The 21,079-nt window shown below is 42.1% G+C and overlaps 2 protein-coding genes across 3 annotated transcripts in view; one reads left to right on the top strand and one right to left on the bottom strand.

The window, feature by feature from the left end:
* Nucleotides 1-7,940, bottom strand: part of gnpat (glyceronephosphate O-acyltransferase) — a 38,433-nt gene extending 30,493 nt beyond the window's left edge. The window contains exons 1-4 of one of the 2 annotated variants that reach the window (XM_073056594.1): nt 7,811-7,940; nt 2,711-2,902; nt 1,611-1,787; nt 58-187 (exon numbers count right to left, since the gene is read on the bottom strand). In XM_073056594.1, the coding sequence (XP_072912695.1) occupies nt 58-187; nt 1,611-1,787; nt 2,711-2,902; nt 7,811-7,867 (556 nt within the window). In that variant the 5' untranslated portion in view covers nt 7,868-7,940. Of the gene's footprint in view, nt 1-57; nt 188-1,610; nt 1,788-1,878; nt 1,980-2,710; nt 2,903-7,810 lie in introns of those variants that run through there. The other variant, XM_073056595.1, reaches the window with a different exon arrangement.
* A 253-nt stretch (nt 7,941-8,193) lies between these two features.
* On the top strand, nt 8,194-19,535 carry fsaf1 (40S small subunit processome assembly factor 1). Its single transcript, XM_073056596.1, has 7 exons — nt 8,194-8,306; nt 10,538-10,917; nt 16,179-16,235; nt 16,989-17,084; nt 17,865-17,945; nt 18,138-18,181; nt 19,370-19,535. The coding sequence occupies exons 1-7, from the start codon at nt 8,216-8,218 to the stop codon at nt 19,488-19,490; spliced, it is 870 nt and encodes a 289-aa protein (XP_072912697.1). The 5' UTR covers nt 8,194-8,215; the 3' UTR covers nt 19,491-19,535.
* Nucleotides 19,536-21,079: the final 1,544 nt, after the last annotated feature.

Here is a 21,079-nt window from a genome sequence, read left to right on the forward strand (position 1 = left end):
CTTCAAAGAGCAATTAACTTTATCGCACACAGTTTCTATATTAAAATTGATACTTGCCCATTCCAGCAGCAATAACTGGCAAGGAGAGGTCATAAGTGTACATTATATATGACAACATGAGGAAGTCTATGTAGCTGCGATGGCTTGGTAGCAGAACAACTGGATACTCTTGAATAGCCTGATGGAGCTGAAAATGAACAATAACAGTCTCATATCCTTATTTAATACATATGAGCCATATTTTAAAGAAAAATTGTTCACTAAAATGCAAAATGTGGCACCCTGAGCATTATTTAACATGGTACAGGAAAGTTGATCTACTTAATGGCAACATTTTGATATTCTAAAGCTGAGGTTCCTAGCCTTTTTTAAGCAATGGACCGATACCATTAAGCAAGGGGTCCATGGACCCCAGGTTGGCAGTCCCTGCTCTAAAGAGTTTATAATTGTGGAAAGACAGACCCTAGGATTGGAGGGTGTTGCCCAAATAGTATAGAGGAAGCTGGCCATTATTTTCAGCATGGGTCAAGCACGTTCACCATATCAAGGTCAAAGTATGTATATGTCACCTCAAGATTTATCTTCTTACAGGCATTCACAGTAGAGCAGAGAAATACAAAAGACAAATGCATGAAGGTCATAACACCTAACACCTGAAGGGATGGGGAGAGAATTCAATGTTAATTATCAAAATTTGTATAGTGCCTTAAAGGAAGAAATACATCCCATTGACTGAATCCATTTTGATATAATAGCTTCAGTATCCTGCTTTCAAACCTGACACTTGGGTACTGCGTGCAGTTTGCACATTCATCCTGCCACCACATAGACAGCCCTTCGGTTCTCCAGATTCCACCCATAAGCCAAAACTGGTAAGTTCACTGGCTTCTGTGTACTGGTCATGGAGTGGGACAGGGTTAATTAGGATGTAAGAAGAAAAGTGAAATGGTGAAGATGTTTGCTGTTGACTGTCGGCTGAAGGCCCTGTTTCCATGACTCCATCTTCTCCACAATTTTTAAAATCTGATTTCAAGAAAATAATCCTTGCAAATCATATGCCTTTACTTTCAAAGTGATACCATCTGTAACTTCCATAGTCAGCCAGGAAAGATGCAAACTTCTAAAGAGCTTCTCTTTCTCACCAGAATAACCTTTGCACAGATTTATGGAACTTTTCTTTAAATGTCTGAAACTACCGATCTATCATTTTAACCTTCTCTAGTCCACTTTAATGAACCACTTATCCTTACCATTGTTGTTGTTTTATTATATTTAGGACAGTAGTTTCAGACCAAAGTTTCTTTCTGAAACTGAATTTGAAGTTCTACTACAATCACTCTTTGGGGAGGGGGTGGGATCTTCTATTGAGTCTTACCATGAACAGGGCGGTTATTATTCATGAAAGCATACCCAACACATTTGCTTCATGTTCTTCAATTCTTCAAAAAGTACAGATGCAAAAAAGAAACATGGGTTCTTTTTGAAAAAAATAAAATATTTCTCCTGGGCAACCCCAAATTGCTATGCAGTGTTAAATATCAGCAAAAATAAATTTCAGTAGAAATATTTGCAGAGAGTTACTGGACAATATTACAAAAGACAGAACTAACCTTCTGAATTCCTTCTTCATTTACATGTACTTTCTGAAAGAGGGCTTTAAAGATTTTGCTCAGAGTGAATGCAAAGAATCGTACAACGCTTAAGTGAAGACTGTGGCCCATTTTCTCCAAAATGTCAACTGCTTCATCACTGATAATATCCATGGATTCACCAGTTTCTTTTGCTAGCTAGAAATAAAACATAACATTTCAACAACATCTTACACAGACAATTTTCAATATCCTCTAATATTTCCCCAAATGACAAGAAATTTTTTACCATAGCAAGTAAATAGTAAACGACCTTTGAAGGTGGTGTTTCCAAGTGGTCTGTTTACTCTCTAGTAAATTGGAGGAGTAACGAAATGCACAAAACTTGTTCTGGAAAGAATGATTAACTATATTCAATAGTTTATATAGTTATAGTTTATATTTTATACGAACTGATCAGATTAGTTTACTGTGGTGTATGATCTCTCATTCACTTTTCTTAAAACAGTGGAGATATATTGACAATTATCCATACCTAATGAATTGGTTCAGAAATTGAGAGAATTTTACCAGATTATAGTTATGGTATCGGTATCATTCACATCAATTCCTTTAGAACGCCAAAAACATTCAATCATGGGGATTTCTCACATTTAATGCCATTAGTTTCTTTATCACAATTATTTTGTTTGCTCCCTGGTTTGATGTTAGAATCCTCATAATTCTGATACCAGATAGACAGCTGACTGCTCCCTGAAATTCCTGCCAATGCCAGTATTGACAGCTCTGCATGCAATAAACAGAACCTGTCTTTATTTTGGCCAATTTTCAAATATGTATTTCTGAGCAAACAGAACACATTTTCACGCTTCTTTCCAAACAGCTAGCAGAGATATGATGGGTCAAGTGGGTTCTCTCTACATTTATTCCCCTGCATAATTATCATTTTTTTCTTACCACTGCTGAGTGGAGCTCTGGACCTAAACCCACAATCATAAGGTTAAGTCAAAAGCAAAGCAATCATATGATCGGGATGTCAGTATACCAATAGAATATACTGCTACAATTTCATTTAATGTTGCACAATTTTAATCAAGCTAAATCCTAACATTTACTCATACCTGCTTGATAACATATTGCACAGAATCAGACTTCAACACGGCACTCCTAAGAGCACTAGGTGTTCGGGGCACAAGGTCCTTGTAAACCACTGGAGTGTAACATCGCATGGCATATTTCAGATCGCTGCTCTGCCTGCGCTCTTCCATCAAATCTTCAAATCGCCCTCGTTTATTCAGTGTTGTATCCTTTTGCTGCAATTCAAAAGCGTATATTAAAAACTAGAGTGAGATACATTTACAAATCCAGTCTGACATGAGAACTGGTCACAAGGGCTGGTCAGCTGGCACACCCAGAGTTCAGGGTCCCATCATCTTGGATGGGGTTCGATACCAAAGATCGAAGACTGAAGTTCAATCGTAAATCCGGAAGTTGTAGCTCGATTGCCAAAGACTAGAGAATGAAGGCCCATTCTGGAGCTAGATGAGTGCAAGAGATTGCAAGTGTTTACGCGCGTGCAAGGGTGGGAGGGACAAAAGGGGTTTGTTTTGACGTTGTGGTGTTGTTGCTAATTGTGTTCTAACTTGTTGTGTTCTGTGCAATATTGTGGGCACGTTATGTTGTTGCTAGAAAGTGTGGTGACTCTTGCAATCTTCCCCCAACCCCACCACCTCCAGCACTTCCTTGGGTGTATTGGTTGTTAACGTAAGTTACGCATTTCACTATATTTGCTGTACATGTGATAAATAAATCTGAATCTGAAGATTATAAATTAATAAAATAAATATTCTCCACTACTTGTACCATACGGTGCTAAAAATTGAAGGGCTAGTGCTGTTAAACACCAAGATACACTTAAACTATTTTGGATGATGTTCAGTTGGACATTAAGTTCTTAAACAAACTGTGCAAGAGTTCAACAGAAATATTGGCTGTGATGTCACATGAAGTGGAGTGGATTTCCTGTTAGCAATTTGCAAGTTTCTTTATATTGGTGGTATCTTGCTAAGATAAAGAACACAAAGTTTTACAGTGTATGTGCCTCAAATATCTTGACAAAGAATCAGCAGAGGTTGGTTGAGTCAAGAGTCCTACCTCTATATACAGTTAGAGAGAACCCAATCGTGAACCTTAATTTACAATCTAAAATTACTTCCATTAATACTACTAATTTCACAAAAAAAACATTTAGTTACACAGAAGTGTTTAAACATGTCAGGCCACACAAGTATATATAGCGACAAAACAAAAAAAAACAAGGAAATGATTTTAAGGAGCATCATAGCAGAAGAAAGGTAGGAAAGAATTAGGGAGATTCTGACATGTGATCCAGGTGACACAAAAGCTTGTTTATTCATGTACATGTCAAACTTGGCATGTCCCTATTGAAACTTAACTATCTTTATTGATGTACCACAGAAAGCATCCTCTCTGATTCATCAAGGCTTGGTATGGCAACTGCTCTTTTCTCACTGCAGCCATCAGGTAGAAGGAAGAGCCTCAGAACTTGCACCACGAGTTTCAAGACAGTTACTACTCCTCAACCTTCAGGCTCTTGAACAAAAGGGGATAACGACTGTCACTTGCCCATCCACTGAAATGTTCCCACAAACAATGATCCCACGTTAAGGACTCTTTATCTCATGTTCATGTTATTTATTGCTATTAATATATATATATTTGCACAGTTTGCGGTCTTCTGCACTCTGGTTGATCTTTCATTGATCCTGTTATAGTTACTTTTCTATAGATTTGCTGAGTAAGCCCTCAGGAAAATGAATCTTGGGGTTTTATATGATGACATATATGTACTTTGATAACAAAATTTACTTTGTTCTGCTGAAGACCACAAAAATCTGCAAAGATCTGTGGACACAGCGCAGCATATCACAGAGACCAGCCTCCCCTACATGGACTCTGTCTTTACTCTTGCTGCCTCAGTAAAGCAGCCTGTATAATCAAAGTCCCCAGTGACCCCTCTTCCTACAGGGGGAAATACAAAAGCTTGAAAACACATACAACAGGCTCAAGGATAACTTCTACCCTGCTGCATTCAATGGTTCCCTAGTATGATAAGATGGACTCTTGACCTTACAATTTACTTGGTCATGGGCTTGCACCTTCTCTGCAACCATAATACTGTAATACATTATTCTGAGTCCTGCCAACGGGTTTTGGCCTAAAACATCAAATGTAGTCTTGTCCTAGATGCTGCCTGGTCTGCCGAGTTCCTCCAGCATTTTGTGTGTGTTATTCTGAGTTCTGCTATTACTCTTCCATTCTACGACACTGATGTACTGTGATGAAATGATCTCTATGGATGGTCTACAAAACAAGTTTTCACACCATAACACCTTTTCATTTCCTACATGTCTGCTCTCATGACGCATCTCCATCTCCAGATTCCCTTTGTCCTCACCTTTAATCCTCTAGCCCCTCCACCCAGCATATCCTTCTTCACCATTTCATTCAGCTCCAAAATGATATCTTCCACTCTACCCCCTTCCTGTTTTCCAAAATGGACTACTCTTTTTGTGACTCCTTGCTCTGCTCATCGCCTCCCATCCTCCCCTCCCCGTCCTTTAGTAATTTATTCTGTAACTGTAGGAAGTGTAACACTTGTTGCTTCATCTCCTTCCTCACCACCATTCAGGGACCTAAGCGGCACCTTTAAGTGAGGCAGAAATTTACATGAACCTCTTCCACCCTGGTCTACTGTAGTCAGTGCACTCAACATGGCCTTCACTACAACGGAGGAACAAAGAACATAATCGATGACCATTTAGCACATTGATGTTCTGTCCACAACAGTGTCCAGCTGCGTAGTTTTGATTCTTCTTCCTGCTCAGACTCTGGTCTGTCTGTCTTCAGCTTTCTCCATTGCTACTTGTGGCCAAACACAAATTTGAAGAACAAATCTTGTATCTGATTGGACAGCTGGCACCCAATCATATGCAAGGTAGTGTACTGGTTAGAGTAACACTTTATAGCACCAGCGATTGTGATTGGGGTTCAATATGTAACACTGTCTGCAAAGAGTTTGTATGTTCTCCCTGTGACAGCATGGGTTTCCACTGGGTACTCCAGGTTCTACCACATTCCAAAGGTTTGGGTTATCCAAACAATGCATTTCACTGTATGTTTGGATGTAAATGTGAAAAATAAAGATAATCTTAATCTTTAAATGCCAGATTCTCCAATTCCGGGTAACCAACATTGCCGGTGTTTTCCCCCACTCCCCCATGTGATCACTGTCCACCTAGGTTTCTTCTTTCCTTTATTTACCTTTCCCATTCCCACACTCTCATACCCAGCTCCATTTTCCCATCATCACCACCTCCCCTGGTTCCACATTTCACACCTCCTTTATACTGCCACATACTAGGAACTTATCCTCTTCCCTCTCAATCCCAATGCAGGGTCTTGACCCAAAATGCCTCCACAGATGCTGCTTGAGATGTGGAGTTCTTCCAGTTTATTGATTTCAACTCCTGATTCCAGCATCTGAAGTCTTTGTCTTCAAGGCATACAGTTGTCATTCCATTTTGTAAACGCTCCTGTAAACCTTGCAGTTACCACTAGTTCTCTTCGGAGTCACTTTTTAACTTTCAAACAATCCTTTCATAACTAATCATTGTTTGTCTTGTTCATTAAAAAATCAGTTTTCTGTTTCTCACTATCTGATTTGCAGAAGTTGTCAAATTTTGTGATAATATACTTTAATGGAGCAAAAATTCAAGACACTCATTTAGAAAGCTATTTTAGAAATCAAACACTCATTTACAAATAGCAATTAAATGAAAATTTTAGGATTGTTTCACATTTATGAGTCGACTCGGGTCAATGTCCTCAGATGTAGTACTCATCCTTAGCAATAAAAGGATTATAAATTCAGTAAAATTATGAATTTATGGTTTGTTAAAATTCAGGACGACATTTACCCCATTTAGTTGATGCCAGTTCTTTTTTTACCTGGCCATTCTCATTCTCCTCTTTCCCCACAGACCAAAAATATTTTTCTAACTCTTCAAATATTATCCAGTTACCTTTTAAAAGTCACAGATGAGTTGATCCACTGTGCTTTTAGTCTGTGTATTCTGGATAACAATTAATCATGTAAAATGTCTATTCTTAAATATGTCTGAATCTTTTCCCAATCTCTTTAAAAACTGTGCTTTGTTCCAATTAGATGGATTAAGGGCAAGTTTCCAGGCCTTTTACACATCCTTGGGAAACTACTCACAAGCTTGCAAAATAAGATTTCTAGTATCACTTGATAATTTCTGGTCCACACGATTTATACCAGTCATTACACTCTCAACTATGAACTTCATTTCTTTTCAACTAGTTTCTTATTCATTTCCTGACTCTCTCTCAAGATTGCTTATCTCAGCTGTTTAAGACACTACATAATCTTTTCAGCCTTCAACAACCTGAGATATCACAAAACACATCCTGGCAAAAAGCATGTTTGAAACTTAGTCACCATCTGTCATGTAGAAAACAGATGTCCTTTTGCACAACATAATCAGTCACAACAGCGTGACTACTAACACTAATTTCAGTGATATTTGCTAAGCCATAACACGACTGGATCAAGGCCTTAGCTTGAAGTCTCAGCTAAAGCAAAGCACCTTCAGTAAATAATTGCTTCAGTGATACCCTGAAATCTAACATTTGTGTATAAATATCTCAATCCACAATGTTCTGATTCAGATGACTGTCATCACTGACCCTTAACTATTAAGGTCGTAAGAGAAAAGACAGCGTTCAAATGTCACCCACTGATTAAAACCACAATTTATCACTGGTGATCGAAGATGCATAGGCACATTTCCGAAAGCTAGATTTCTCTCTGCTGACATATTGACTGATTCACTATCCAAGAAAACTTCATCAGCAATTCTTAAATGAAGAATGTGCTTCCCTAATCCATTCCGTTCTGCCTCTCGGGATTTATTTCACTGATGATTTTGGGAATCTAGAATTTCCACCTCACGGTTAACTTGTTATTCTCCATCTCTGTAGCTGTGGGCCAACCCTCCTCGGAGCGCAACAATGTCCCCACTGGCCTCGCAATCGAGAGCCTTCAGGCGGGGCCCAGGGTATGCTTCGCCTTCCCGGGCTCCACTTTCCTTCTGTGAACACCGTCCCGCACTCACCGAGTAAAGGGACTCCACAGTCGAGCCCGCCATGGTGCTCCGGGCCATGTGAGGCATCCGCGGCTCATAATACCAACGCCTGTCACCAGCAGCCAAAAGGCAAACCACCACCCCGCCAGGCCGCGGCTCCGCCCACCGTCCTCGCAACCAACCAATCGTTTTATCGCCTTCCCTCGAGCTACCGCAAGCTCCGCCCACTGTCCTCCAACGAACAACCAATCGCCTTGCCACCGCCCTTCTTCCTCCCGCCCCTGCCAACCGCTTCCCAAACCTAATAAACCACGCCCTTATGATGACGGCACGACGCTCGCTCCGCCTCACGTGGCGTGCGTCCCTCCCCGGTTTGATCGCCGGACGTCGGAAAACGCAGTGACATCAGACACTGACGTAAAACGTCGGCGTGACATGGGGAAGGCAGCTGCAATGGGTGAGCGTGATGCCGGCGAGGCCGAGCGGCGGCTGCTCGACTGCATCCTCGGTCAGCTCTATCAGTACGGTGAGTGAGTGAGGGAGTGAGGCTGGGCGAGTGGATGGTGGGGCCACGCCGACCACCCGTACGGGTCGGTACAGAAGGAGCTGAAAGCGGTCGGCGGGGTCGGGCTGCGTTTGAGGGTTGAGGAGTGGAGCTGGTGTTCCCTTGTCCGTTCACACACACGCTAGGGATATCTTACCGTGGCCATTTAACCTACAACCACTTTGCTTTGGGCGAATTCAGCCGGTCAGGCAGCATCGATGGAGGGAAATCGACAGCTAACGTTTCGGGTCAGGACCCTTCATTTGGACTCGAAATGTGATTTCTTTTCACCGCCTAACCCTGAATTTCTTTCGTGTATCAGTAATAAACCTGATTCTGATACCTCCAACACTTACTGTGTTGCTCCAGATTTCCAGAATCTGCAGTCTCTTGTGCATGTGGTACATCTTTGTACAATAAGATGGGCCCTTGACCTCACCTTATTGTTGGCCTGCACTGTATTTTATCTGTAACTGATAAACTCTGCCTTCTGTTGCCTGTCCTTGTAATGTATCAATGTCTTCGGTTGTCCATCGGAATCCGATGACGACGTCCAGTCCTTTAACAGTGAGATCTTTGATGACTGTCAGTGTATCAATGTACGGATGTTATGAAATGATCTGTATGGATGGCAGGCAAAGCCACGTTTTTCACTGCACCTCAGTACACAGGACAATAATGAACCCCCATAACCAATTATGGGAGGAAAGCAGATTACCTGGGGGTAACCCCAGATGTTCACAGCTCCACACAGAGAGTACCGGAGGTCATGTTTATTTGTCAAGTGTACATCGAAACATCCAGTTAACTGTTGTTTGCATTAACACCCAAGGGTGTTCTGGGAGGCAGCCTGCAAATATCACCACACATTCCAGTGCCAAGATAGCATACCCACAGGCTTTTCCTGGCGGGTTTGCAGACATTCACAAACTCCGCTCTGGACAATGGAATTCAGATCCGGTCCTCAGGACTCGATCATGAACGTGAGGCCTCGAGGGATGGGTCTCTTGTGCCGTGAGCCGGAGACTCTGCTGCTGTGTGTTGTAGTTGGCCACAACAGACAGGATCTCCCGGTTGCCACCCACTTCAACTCTGCTTCACATTCCCATTCGGATATGTCCATAAGTGGCCTCCTCTACTGCCATGATGAGGCCAAACTCAGGTTGGAGGAGCAACATCTCATATACCGTCTGGGTAGTCTCCAGCCCCTTGGCATGAACATTGAATTCTTCAACTTCTGGTAATTTCCTCCCTCTCCCTTCCCCCATCCAAGTTTCTCTGTAGCTACCTCCTCCAGCTGCCTATCACCTCTCACGATTCTGCCTTCTTCTACACAGTGCTTTCCCCTTATATTCCTTCTTCACCTTTCCTGCCTATCCCCTCCCCCACCCCTTGATCTTTCCTCTGATTGGGTTTTCACCTGGCACCTACCAGCCTTCTTCCCACCTTCTTTATAGGGTCCCTGCCCCCTCCCTCTTCAGTCCTGACGAAGGGTCTTGGCCCAAAATGCTGACTGCTCATTTCCATGGATGCTGCCCGACCTGCTGAGTTTCTCCAGCGTGTTGCTTTGACCACAGCATATGCAGAGTGCTTTGTGTGTTGGAGTCAGACTGTCGAGAACTTGTGGAGTTCACAGAGCTCTCAGGAGTCACTGAGATTTGTTGGCTCTGTATTTACAGGTCATGATAGAGGGAGTGCAGTAACAGTTCAAGTGATTGACACCTATACTATGGGTCTGTCCCTGAGAATGTGTTCATGCTGACGCAAATGATATGGATTTCATGTGGCAAATAAAGCTGATCTTTAAAGATCAAGGGTCAAAGATCAATTGGAAGAGCCCCTATTCAAATAATGTGATGCCAGAAAAGCTTGCAGAACGATACAAAGAACTGTAACCACTGAGCAACTGCAAATACATACTGTGACCATTACCTAACGGCTGTATGTATATTGGTAGTTATATAAAATACAAGCAGGCAGAAACTGTTAAACTGCACAGAAAATAACAATTATACAGAAAATCCAACTTAACCCTCTGCAGCTTTTTCCGATTCTGTGTGTGGCCCCTCCATACCAGGCAGTGGTGTAGCCAGTTAGAATGCTCTCCACGGTACCTCTGTAGAAAACCTGAAATGCATCGTGACCATTTGTTCCAAAACAGCCATTCATTCCCAGTCTCCTTTATTGACTTTTTATTTAACATTGACTTACAGAGGAAGCTGATGTGGATAGAAAGAAGAACAAGAAACCAAAACTAAAAGGGAGAAAACGCAAACTAAAGGAAACAGAGGAGAAAACGTTTGGCTCTGAGCCTCAACCAGTGCTACCCACTAATGGAGAGCCCAGGACAGGTGATTTCCACACAAAGAAAAGGCTGATCTCTTCTGGTCAGACTCCAAAGTGCCTGGAAAGGCTGCATCAAGAGCTTCTTGATTCTGAGGATGACTGGACAGCAAGCACAAAGGACGAGGGAGGAAAAGAGCTGGATCGTCAGACGGTAACCGTAGGCCAAAAGAGGCCGGTGGAAGTTGTATGCTTCACGGGTGCTCGCAAGAAAGAGAAGCCTGCACCTGTCACAGAGCAGCTCAATAAAGTATGTTTTACACATTATGTTGTTCCATCAGTTCAGCCCTGAAAATGCAAATGAGCAGCTCTCACTCTGATCCTCTTTCCGCAAGTTCTCACAGCCGACTGCTAACCAGCTCTTGTGAACCTCTCTCCTCTTGTTTCCATCTCTGGTATGGCCACTCCTACGTTGTTGAGACCAGATGTAGATTGGCGGACTGCTTCGTCAAACACCTTTGCTCTGGTCTGCCACATCAGACAAGATTTCCTGGTGGCCACCTCTTTCAATTCAACTTCCTATTTCCATTCTGACTTGTTAGTCTATGGTCTCCTCTTCTGCCACAATGAGGCCACTCTCAGGCTGGAAGACCAACACCTCATATCCTGCTTGGGTCTCCTCCATCCTGATGGCATGAATATCAATTTTTCAAACTTAGGGTAACATCTCCCCTCTCTTTCCATTTCCCATTCTGTTCCCCTCCCTCCCTTTAGTTTTTCCTCATCTCCCCATCACCTCCCTCTGGTGCCCCTCCTTCCCTTTATCCCATGGTCCACTCTCCACTGCCTATCAGATTCTTCTCCCCTCAACTCCCCACCCACCACCACCATCATCTTCCTCTGCTTCCTTTCCAACCTCGATGCGGGATCTTGACCTAAAATGCCGATTGTTTGCCGATGCTGCCTAAGTTGCTGAGATCCTCCTGCATTTTGTGTGTGTGTTGCTCAAGATTTCCATCATCTGTAGAATCTGTTTCTATCAGCCATTTCCTCCTGTCTCCCAGTTGCCAGGGTCCAGGACACAGGAGACTGGGTGGTAGTCAAGAAGGGGAAAGGGTTTAAACATCCACTGCAGAGTGGCCCCTGTGGCCATCCACCTCATCAACAGGTATATCACTTTGGATACTGTTGGGAGGAAAATCACAGTGGGCAGGTCTCTGACTCTGCGATTCAAAAGGGAAGGGGGAGAAGAGGCGAGCTGTGATGATAGAGGATTCGTTAGATAGGGAAACAGAAAGGTGGTTCTGTGAGTGAGAACAAGTTTCCTGGATGGTATGTTGCTCCCTGGGTCCGGGATATCACAGATCAAGTCCTCAGCATCGTTATGTGTGAGGGTGAACAGCCAGAAGTTGTTGTTCATGTAAGTAGCAATGACATGGGGAGGACCAGTGACGAGATTCTGCAAAGAGAGCTCAGGGAACAGGGTGCTAAGTTAAAGTGCATGACCTCCAGGGTTGTGATCTCAGGATTGCTACCTGAGGCCAGAAATTGGAAGATTATACTGTTTAGTATGTGGCTAAGGAGTTGGTGTATTAGGGAGGGCATAAGGTTTTTGGATCATTGGGCTCTCTTCCAGGGAAGGCGGGACCTAGATAGAGGGGGCAGTTTGCATCAGAACTGGAGGGGGCTAATATCCTAGCAGGAAGATTTGCTAATGCTGCACGGTGGGGTTTAAACTAGAGTTGCAGGGAGCTGGGAACCAGAATGTCAGATCAGTTGGTGGAGAGGTTGTGGAGACTGATGTTGGTAAGACCCCAAACAAAGTCAGGAATCAAAAGAGTGGCTAGTGTGCTGAACTGTGTATATTTCAATGCAGGAAGTATTGTAGGAAAGACAATGATGCTTGGTTGTAGAACAAGCAACTCTATTCCAACATCCGTTATTGTAGATGTGACATTGGGAGGGATTAGAGGAGGAGGGCTGGCGTTACTAGTCAGGGAAAATATTCCTTCAGAACAGACTGAAGGACTTGTCTAGTGAAGCGTAATGATTCGAACTGAGGAAAAAGAAAGGTATGACCACATTAATGGGGCTGTATTACAGACCACCCAAGAGTCCAAGGGATTTAGAGGATCAAATTTGTAGAGAGATAGCAGCGTGTTACAAGAAACATAAGGTTGTGCTAGTAGGTGATTTTAACTTTCCACATATTGACTGGGACTCCTTATACAGTATGTAGAAGTCCCATCAAGAGTGTGCGATACTTGATTTGCTATTAGGGAATGAGACGGGACAGGTGCAGAAGTTTGTGTAGGGGAACGCTCTGCATTTAGTGGTTATAATGCCATTAGTTACAAGATAATAATGGAAAAGGATCAGTCTGGTCCTCGGGTTGAGATTCTAAATTGGAGAAAGGCCAAGTTTGATGTATCAGAAATGATCTGGCAAGAATGTATTGGGACAGGCAGTTTTCTGGCAAAGGTGCATGTGCTAAGTGGGAGGCCTTCAAAAGTGAAATTTTTGAGAGTATAGAGCTTGTTTGTGCCCGTTAGAATAAAAGATAATTATAAAATATAACAAGTGAAGGGAACCTTGGTTTTCAAGAGATATTGAGGCCCCAGGTAAGGAAAAAAATGAGGTGCCTAGGACATACAGGTATGTAGGTACAAATAAGGGGCTTAGGGAGTATAAGAAATTCAAGAGAACACTTAAGAAAGAAATCAGGAAGGCTAAGAGAAAGCATTAAGTTATTCCTATGGGATTCGACAGATGTTAAGAGCAAAAGGATTGCAAGGGACAAATTTGCTCCTCTGGAAGATCAGAATGGTAATCCATGTGTGGAGCCAAAAGAGATCTTGAATGATATTTTTCCATCTGTATTTACTCAGGAGATGAACACACAGACTATAGAAGTGAGGCAAAGTGGCTTCAACTTCATGGCCCCTGTACAGATTACAGAGGAGGTGTTTGCTGCCCTGGGGCAAATCAAGGTGGATAATTTCCCAGAACCTGACAAGGTGTTCTCTCGGACATTATGGGAGACATGCAGAAATTGTCAGGGCCCGAGCAGAGATATTTAAATCATCCTTCGTGTAACACTCTGGCTGTGTAAGTCTAGGGAAGACACCCTCCGGCCCTGCCAGACATGGAGATTGAAGTGCAACCCCCCCACCAAAATCGCCCTGTTTGTGTGGATGCACCATGATTTGTTACCCTGTTACAAATCAGTACCACAAAATAAGACAGTACACCATATGCAATTAAAAGATTTAGCTTTATAATTCTTAATTTGGCTAAAGGGTTAGTAAAGAAAAAGCAAAAAAAAGAAAAGGGCCCATTCTAAGTGAAACAAGTTAGAGCTCACGGTTTCCCCTTTGCCAATCCTACTTTGATCTCTCCAGGCTTCATCGAATCCCAGCCCCACTCCGGGTCGACTCCTATGACCTCTTCTCCCCAGCGTCTTCTCTCTCCTCCCCTCTCAAAAGGCCCAAGTCCAACCTTAGTGTCCCTCACCAGAGAAACCTCCCCTGAATCGGTTCATCCCCACTGGATGGCACACATTTCTCTGATCTCTTGTCTTCAACAGTAACCCAAACAAGCAGCTTACACAGAGAACGGAAAAGCATCCAGAGAAAAAAGATGAACCATGTGAACCAGGGCATTACATTAGCGCTAGGAGAGTACCAGAAGGTTAACCAATGCTCTAAACATAAACCAGGAAATATAAGCTATCAATTCTGGCAAAGTTATTGGAAGGTATTCCAAGAAACTGGATATGTAAGTCTTTGGATAGACATGGAATGATTAAGGATATACAGCATGGTTCATGTGTGGTAAGTCATGCTTAACTAATCTTATGGAGTTTTTCAAGGAAGTTATCGGAAAAGTTGGATGTTGTCTACAGGGGCTTTAGCAAGGCATTTGACAAAGTCCCGCATGGGTGGTTAGTCAAGAAGGTTCAGTTGTTCGGCATTCAAAATGAGGAAGTAAATTGGATTAGACAGTGGCTTTGTAGAAGCCAGAGAGTGGTAGTAGATGGCTGTCTCTCTGACTGGAGGCCTGTGACTAGTGGAGTCTTACAGGGATTGGTGTTGTTTGTCATCTATATCAATGATTTGGATGATAATATAGTTAACTGGATCAGCAAACTTGTGGATGATACCAAGGTTGGGTGTAGTGAACAGCAAGGAAGGCTGTCATGGCTTGCAGAGGGATCTGGATCAGCTCAAGAAAACGGGCTGAAATATGTCAGATGGAATTTAATGCAGACAAGTGTGAGGTGTTGCACTTGGTAGGACCAACCAGGGTAGGTCTTACACAGTGAGCAGTAGGGCACTGAGGAGTGTGGTAGAACAGAACAAAGGGATCTGGGAATGCAGGTCCATAATTTATTGAAAGCAGTGTCACAGGTAGATGGAGTTGTAAAGAAATCTTTTGGCACATTCATCCTCGTAAATAGAAGTATTGAGTACAGGATTTTGAATGTTATGTTAAAGTTGTTTGAGATGTTGGAACACCAGTGCAAATGGTGCACATTCAACATTTAAGCAAAGTTTGGATAGATACATGGATGGTGGGGTATGGAGGGCTGTGGTCCTGGTGCAGGTTGATCGGAGTAGCCAGTTTGAATGGTTTTGGCATGGACTAGATGGACCAAAGGGCCTGTTTCTGTGCTGTACTTTTCTGTAACTCTGTGACTCAGTAATGGCAGTCTAGAACCAATCTAAACTTTATATCCAGTTTGCAAGAAGGATGTGATGGAGTGAGAGATTTGCCATTAACTGTCTGGTTTAATGATTAGTTTGCTGAGTTGGAAATTTCCAGGCTATTGTGTTGCAAAATTGATGGAGACGGCACGACAGCGTTGCAGTTAGCATCATGTTTTTGCAGTGCCAATGACCTGGGTTCAATTCCCACTGCTGTCTGTAAGGAGTTTGCCCGTGACCTGCAAGGGTTTCTTCTGGTTACTCTAGTATTCTCCCCCCCCCCCCCCCCCCCTTTCCGAAGGTGTATGGGTAGTAGGTTAATTGGTCACATAGGTGTAATTGGGCAGTGTTAGTTCATTCTGTCAGAAGAGGCTGTTACCGTAATGTATTTCTAAATAAAAATACCATTAAAACACAAGTTAGTTTAATTGGTCATTGTAAAGTGTTCTGTGTGACTGGGTTGGGTGGTGGTGCAGCTTGTTGGGCTGGAAGGGCCTGTTTGTGCTGTATCTCTAAATATATAAATTAATAAAAATAAACATAGGGTGCAAATTATGTGGCAGCTTAAAATGTGACTTAAAAGACCTAGAGACCACCTTCTCGTAGGAGAAGATTCTTGTTTAATACTGATATTCCTCAGTTATTGTGCAACTGGTTCCCCTCGGGGACAGTACTGTTGAAAATGGTTGACGCTGACTAATTTTCTGAAAGACTCAAATATCTACCTGCCCCTTGCTAAACTACTCCTTTATGCACAGTATAGAGGGGGACAGGTGTCTATACTGTAGGAAAATACTGCAACAAAAAGTGCCTTTTCAGCAGATTTAAAAGTTGAAACAATGACTTTATATCTTTACACATTTAGGTGACAGATACAGCTGAGAAGAACAACGCGAAACAAAATGCATTCAGTTTGGAGAGGGTAAGTCTTGTATCAGTTACTTTGATTTTGGTATGTAATCCATTGATTCAGTCTTCTGTGCCGAGGCACTCAGAAACATCTCATGTTTTGTCAAGCTTTTACAGGTCTTATAAAGGTTAAAAACTATTATAGTGATTTTTGGAAGGAAGAAATTATAACATCATGTGGAGGTAGTGGAAGGAGGGGCTCAGATTATTTGCACGGGCACATTGGGTCATTTGTGTTAACATTTAGGACCACCTAAGGATGTGTTGGGGACAGCTCACATATTCTGGTGCCATCATAGCTCAACAGAACATCAACAATCAACAAAACAACGGCAAAACAAACCCCTTTCTTTCCTCCCCACCCACTCACACAGACAGTCTTCCAATCCCAGGACAAGCCTCCAGGCCTCTGACTTCAGACTCATAGATCTAGGGCTTCGGCCGTCAGCCCCTGCAGAGTGACTGACTGCTGGTCACAACCAGGAAGAATGGTGAGAGTGTGAGTGGGTTGTGCCGTGTGAGAAAGGTTGCCCACACTAATTCATTCCCACTTACCGTATCTGCAAAGCATACACACCCAGCCCTTGTAGGCAGACACCATTGAGCTCAGTAGGTTGGCGGACCCGTGGGAGAATCGCTGACCAGGTTCACTGAGAAGAAGCTCGCATTGTGCCTCCAGTTCTTCACTCCAGAGCTGTCAGTTGAACGCTGTTCATGGGACTCCACAAGCCTCACTGTTGGTGCCTTTTTGCCTTTTGCTTTACAGGCCCGTCTGGAAGTGCACAGATTTGGCATCACAGGATACAAAAAAGAAGAACAGAGGATATTAGAACAAGAAAGAGCCATTATGCTTGGTGCTAGGGTAGGTCAAAACAAAAACTTACCTCAGGCAGTTAATCTGGTCAACCATTCCAGTTAACCCCACCCCACTCTATCTGTTACCCTCATTACTGCACTGTAAATATTTTAAACTACTTTTATAATTTACCTTGTAAATACATGCTGGTATTCATGTATTTATGCACATTTTATTCCATATCTGAACTTTAACCTCCGACTTTAATTTTTATATTATTCCTTATTCTTTTTAATTGTTGAACATTGTTTTTGTTATACACCACAGCAAGTTCCTAATGCATGTAAGTGTGTCGTATATAGTGAATGAATTTGATCCTTGATGCATGCATATTTGTTTGTGTCCTGCTGTAGTTCTTCATACCAATGTCTCTCTTCACGAGATCGATCCACATAGGAGAATATCGACCTGTACTAACTACAGTGTTTGAGAGAAAAGTTAGAAGAGGGCTGAGGAGTCTAGCCCTTTGCTCTGGCATTCAAACACGTTTGGGAAACTTGATCCTATTTCCATTTTCTGTTTGCTGCTTTATTTGTTTGAATTCTTTAGACTGTGGGAAGAAACCTGAGAACCCAAAGGGAACTGGCATTGTTATGGGGAGAACTCCTTACAGACAGAATTCTGACGGAATTGAACTATGAATTCTAATAGCGTCGCACTAATTGCTATGCTATCAAGGCACCCTATGTGCCACACTGAAAATTGCCAACATTGTAATCATCATAGATGTTTAAATTTGAAAATCACAATTTAAACTTAACAACCCTTTTGCTATTTTTATTTCAGCCCCCAAAACGCGAATATGTAAATTATAAAACTTACCAGGAAAAGATGAAAAATAAGTCTACAGTGAAACAAGTAAAAATGGTTAGTGCTCTTTTATTGTTGGGACATGTTTTCAACAGAACAAATTGATCCTGAGCTTCAACATTGCTGCATCCTTGTGAAACATGTTTCAGAATATATTTGAATAATATTTGTAATTTGTTATTTTATAATTTGTTTATTGGTTAAGGGACAGCATAATCATTCAGTCACATCATATCTTTTTCACTTCAGAATGCAAAATTGGTCCCATCGAGGGAAAAGAAAGTAGACGAAAGGTGAGCAAGCTATGATACCTGTTGTGTGTGGCAGAAGATATGTGTCCCTCTTTGTTAGATTTTCACAGAACATTGAACATTACAGCACAGTGTAGGCTTTATGGCTCTTGATGTTGTGCCAACCTATTAACCAACTCCAAGATCAATCTAACCCTTCCCTCCCACGTAACCCTCCTTTTTTCCTGCCATCTATGTGTCTATCTAAGAGTCTCTTAAAAGTTCCTAATATATGTGCCTCACCCACCATCCCTGGCAGTGGCAGTACCTCCCACTCTGTGTTTATAAAATAAAACTTACCACTGACTTCTCTCTATTCATTCGTTATGTGCTGTGTCATATGCCATAGGTGGTAATAGTCTTAGCCATGATTTTTCTTGGCAAATTCTTCTACAGAAGTGGTTTGCCATTACTTTCTGGGCAGTGTTGTTACAAGATGGTGATCCCAGCCTTTATCAATACTCTTCAAAGATTGTCTGTCTGGCGTCAGTGGTCTCAACATCAAGATTTGCGCTATGCATATGAACATTTACCACCTACTCCCCTGGCTTCATGTGACCCTGATCGGGGGGTTAAGCAGGTGCTACATCTTGCCCAAGGGTACCTGTAGACTAATGGAGGAAGGGGTACTGTACACTTCCTTTGATAGAGGCATAGCTCCACCCTGCCACCCAATCCCTCCTATCACCTTAATGTCATGCCATATTAGTGGCTATTTCCACTCATCTCTGGTTGCTTGTCTCTTTTAATTAACATCATTTTTGTTAGTACAGCTCGTGTTTTTGTAATATTTTATATGTGCGTGTTGTGGAATACAGAGTTCATGGGTCAGTTGGGATCAAAAATTACATTCTGATGTAATAGAGTCTCAACCCTAAACATTAACAACTCCTCTGCTCTGCATTAGATGTTAATTGTCCCACGGAGTTCCTCAAGTAACTTGTTTATTACTCCAGATTCCAACATCTTCAATCTTCCCTGCATGGGAGGGAAAGGTTGGATCTTGGAGTAGGTTAAGAGATTGGTACAACATCGTGGGCCAAGGAACCTGTTGTATGTTTTATGTAAAATCCATCAATTAATCTCCAGTCAATTAGACAACTCACAGTTAACCTGGCTAGTTATAAGTATCATGTTATAGGAAGCAAAGACGCTTAACTGCTGACATTAATTGTAATTTGGTTTCCACAGGCGGAACAAAAAGGCTGACAGGTCCCTCACTGGACAGCTGGGAAGATTTAAAAATGGAGCGTTAATCCTCAGTGACAGTGACATCAAGAAACTCAAAAGCAGTTCGTCAAAACGCACATAGTTTTGTACAGTTCCAAATGCGTGGAAAAATAAATTATTATATGCAGACATGGCACTCAGTGCGTGTTTGTTTTCATTGTGATGTGTGTTAAAAGTATTTCTGATTGATTTTCATTCATTATCAAAGCTGCTGCACCTAAAATTTATCTTTTATATTATTTCAGTTGTTTTTGGTAAATATGGTCAAAAAATGCCGACCCAAGAAGTGGATTTATTTGAAAATTACAGGAAATCATTGGAACAGTTTGTTGTACAGATAAATAACCTATAAATGGGTAAATGCACTTTCAAAGTTTAAATTTATTATCAAAGTTTGCACAGTATATGTCAACGTGTACTTTTCTGAGATTGGTTTTCCTCATTTACTGTAGAGCAAGGGAATACAATAGAATCAATGAAAAGGTACACAGAAAAACTGAAACCATCGTGCAAAGAAGACACTGCAAATATAAAACAATACAAATAATAAATAAATCAACAGACATTCTCCAGATTACAAAATGGCTGTGATTGCTGGCAGCTATGTATCTGTCAGTTCATTCAATAAGGCCTGCTAAGTTTCATATTTCTGGAATATGAGCTCTGGAACAGGATGTTTCTTCCGAGCATTAGGATCATTGGCTACAGTCTTTCAAGTTTGCACTTTGTCCCAAAAAAGTACAATGCTAATATTACTATAAAAGAGCTAATTTGGGACATAAAGCTTTGGACTATTTTTGAATAATTTGTTACTGAATCCCGCACAGTCCTGAATCAATAGCAAAGCACTGGGTGAGAATAGGCTTGAGTTTTCAGTTGTTAGTTGGTCAGCCTAGGACATCTTTTGATAGGTACTGAGCTGCTTCATCATAACAGGATTCTTTATAGTGGGAGGAATGGGGAAGTCTTGGATTCATAGCAGTGTGGAGGAATAGAGGGATCTTGGGGTTTGTATCCATAGATCCTTCAAAGTTGCCACAGAACTTGATAGGCTGGTGTGTTGGCCTTCATTTGTAAGAGGATTGATTTCAAGAGCAGTGAGGTAATGTGAACCTCTATAAAACACTGGTTAGACCACGTTTAGAGTATTGTGTTCAGTTCTGGTCACCTTATAGAAATGATAGATGCTTTGTAGAGGAAATTACCAGGATGCAGCCTGGATTGGAGAGCATATCGGTTGAGTGGGCTAGAGCTTTTCTCTTTAGAGGGAAGGAGGATAAGAGGTGACCTGATAAGGTGTATGAATTTTAAGAGATAGGACAGCCAAAGCCTTGGCCACAGGGTGGAAATGGATAAATGTGGGGGGCATAACTTTAAAGTGATTAGAAGAAAGTTAAAGGGAGCAGATGACAGAGGCAGATGTCTTTTTACATGGAGAGTGGTGGGGGGTGGTAGTGACTGATAGATTAGACATCTAAGAGATTCTTAGGCCTGTGGATGAAAGAAAAGCGGTGAGCTATGTAGGAGGGATGGGTGAGATTGATCTTGGAGTAGATTAAAAGGTAAGCACGACATTGTGGGTTGTAGGGCCTGTACTGTGCTGTACACTTTATGTAATTTCCTGCCATGGCTCAGTGGTGATGCATGGACTTCAAAACCCACCCAGCCACT

This window comes from Hemitrygon akajei, chromosome 9 (genome assembly GCF_048418815.1).
Source record: "Hemitrygon akajei chromosome 9, sHemAka1.3, whole genome shotgun sequence".
Taxonomy (NCBI): Eukaryota; Metazoa; Chordata; class Chondrichthyes; order Myliobatiformes; family Dasyatidae; genus Hemitrygon; species Hemitrygon akajei.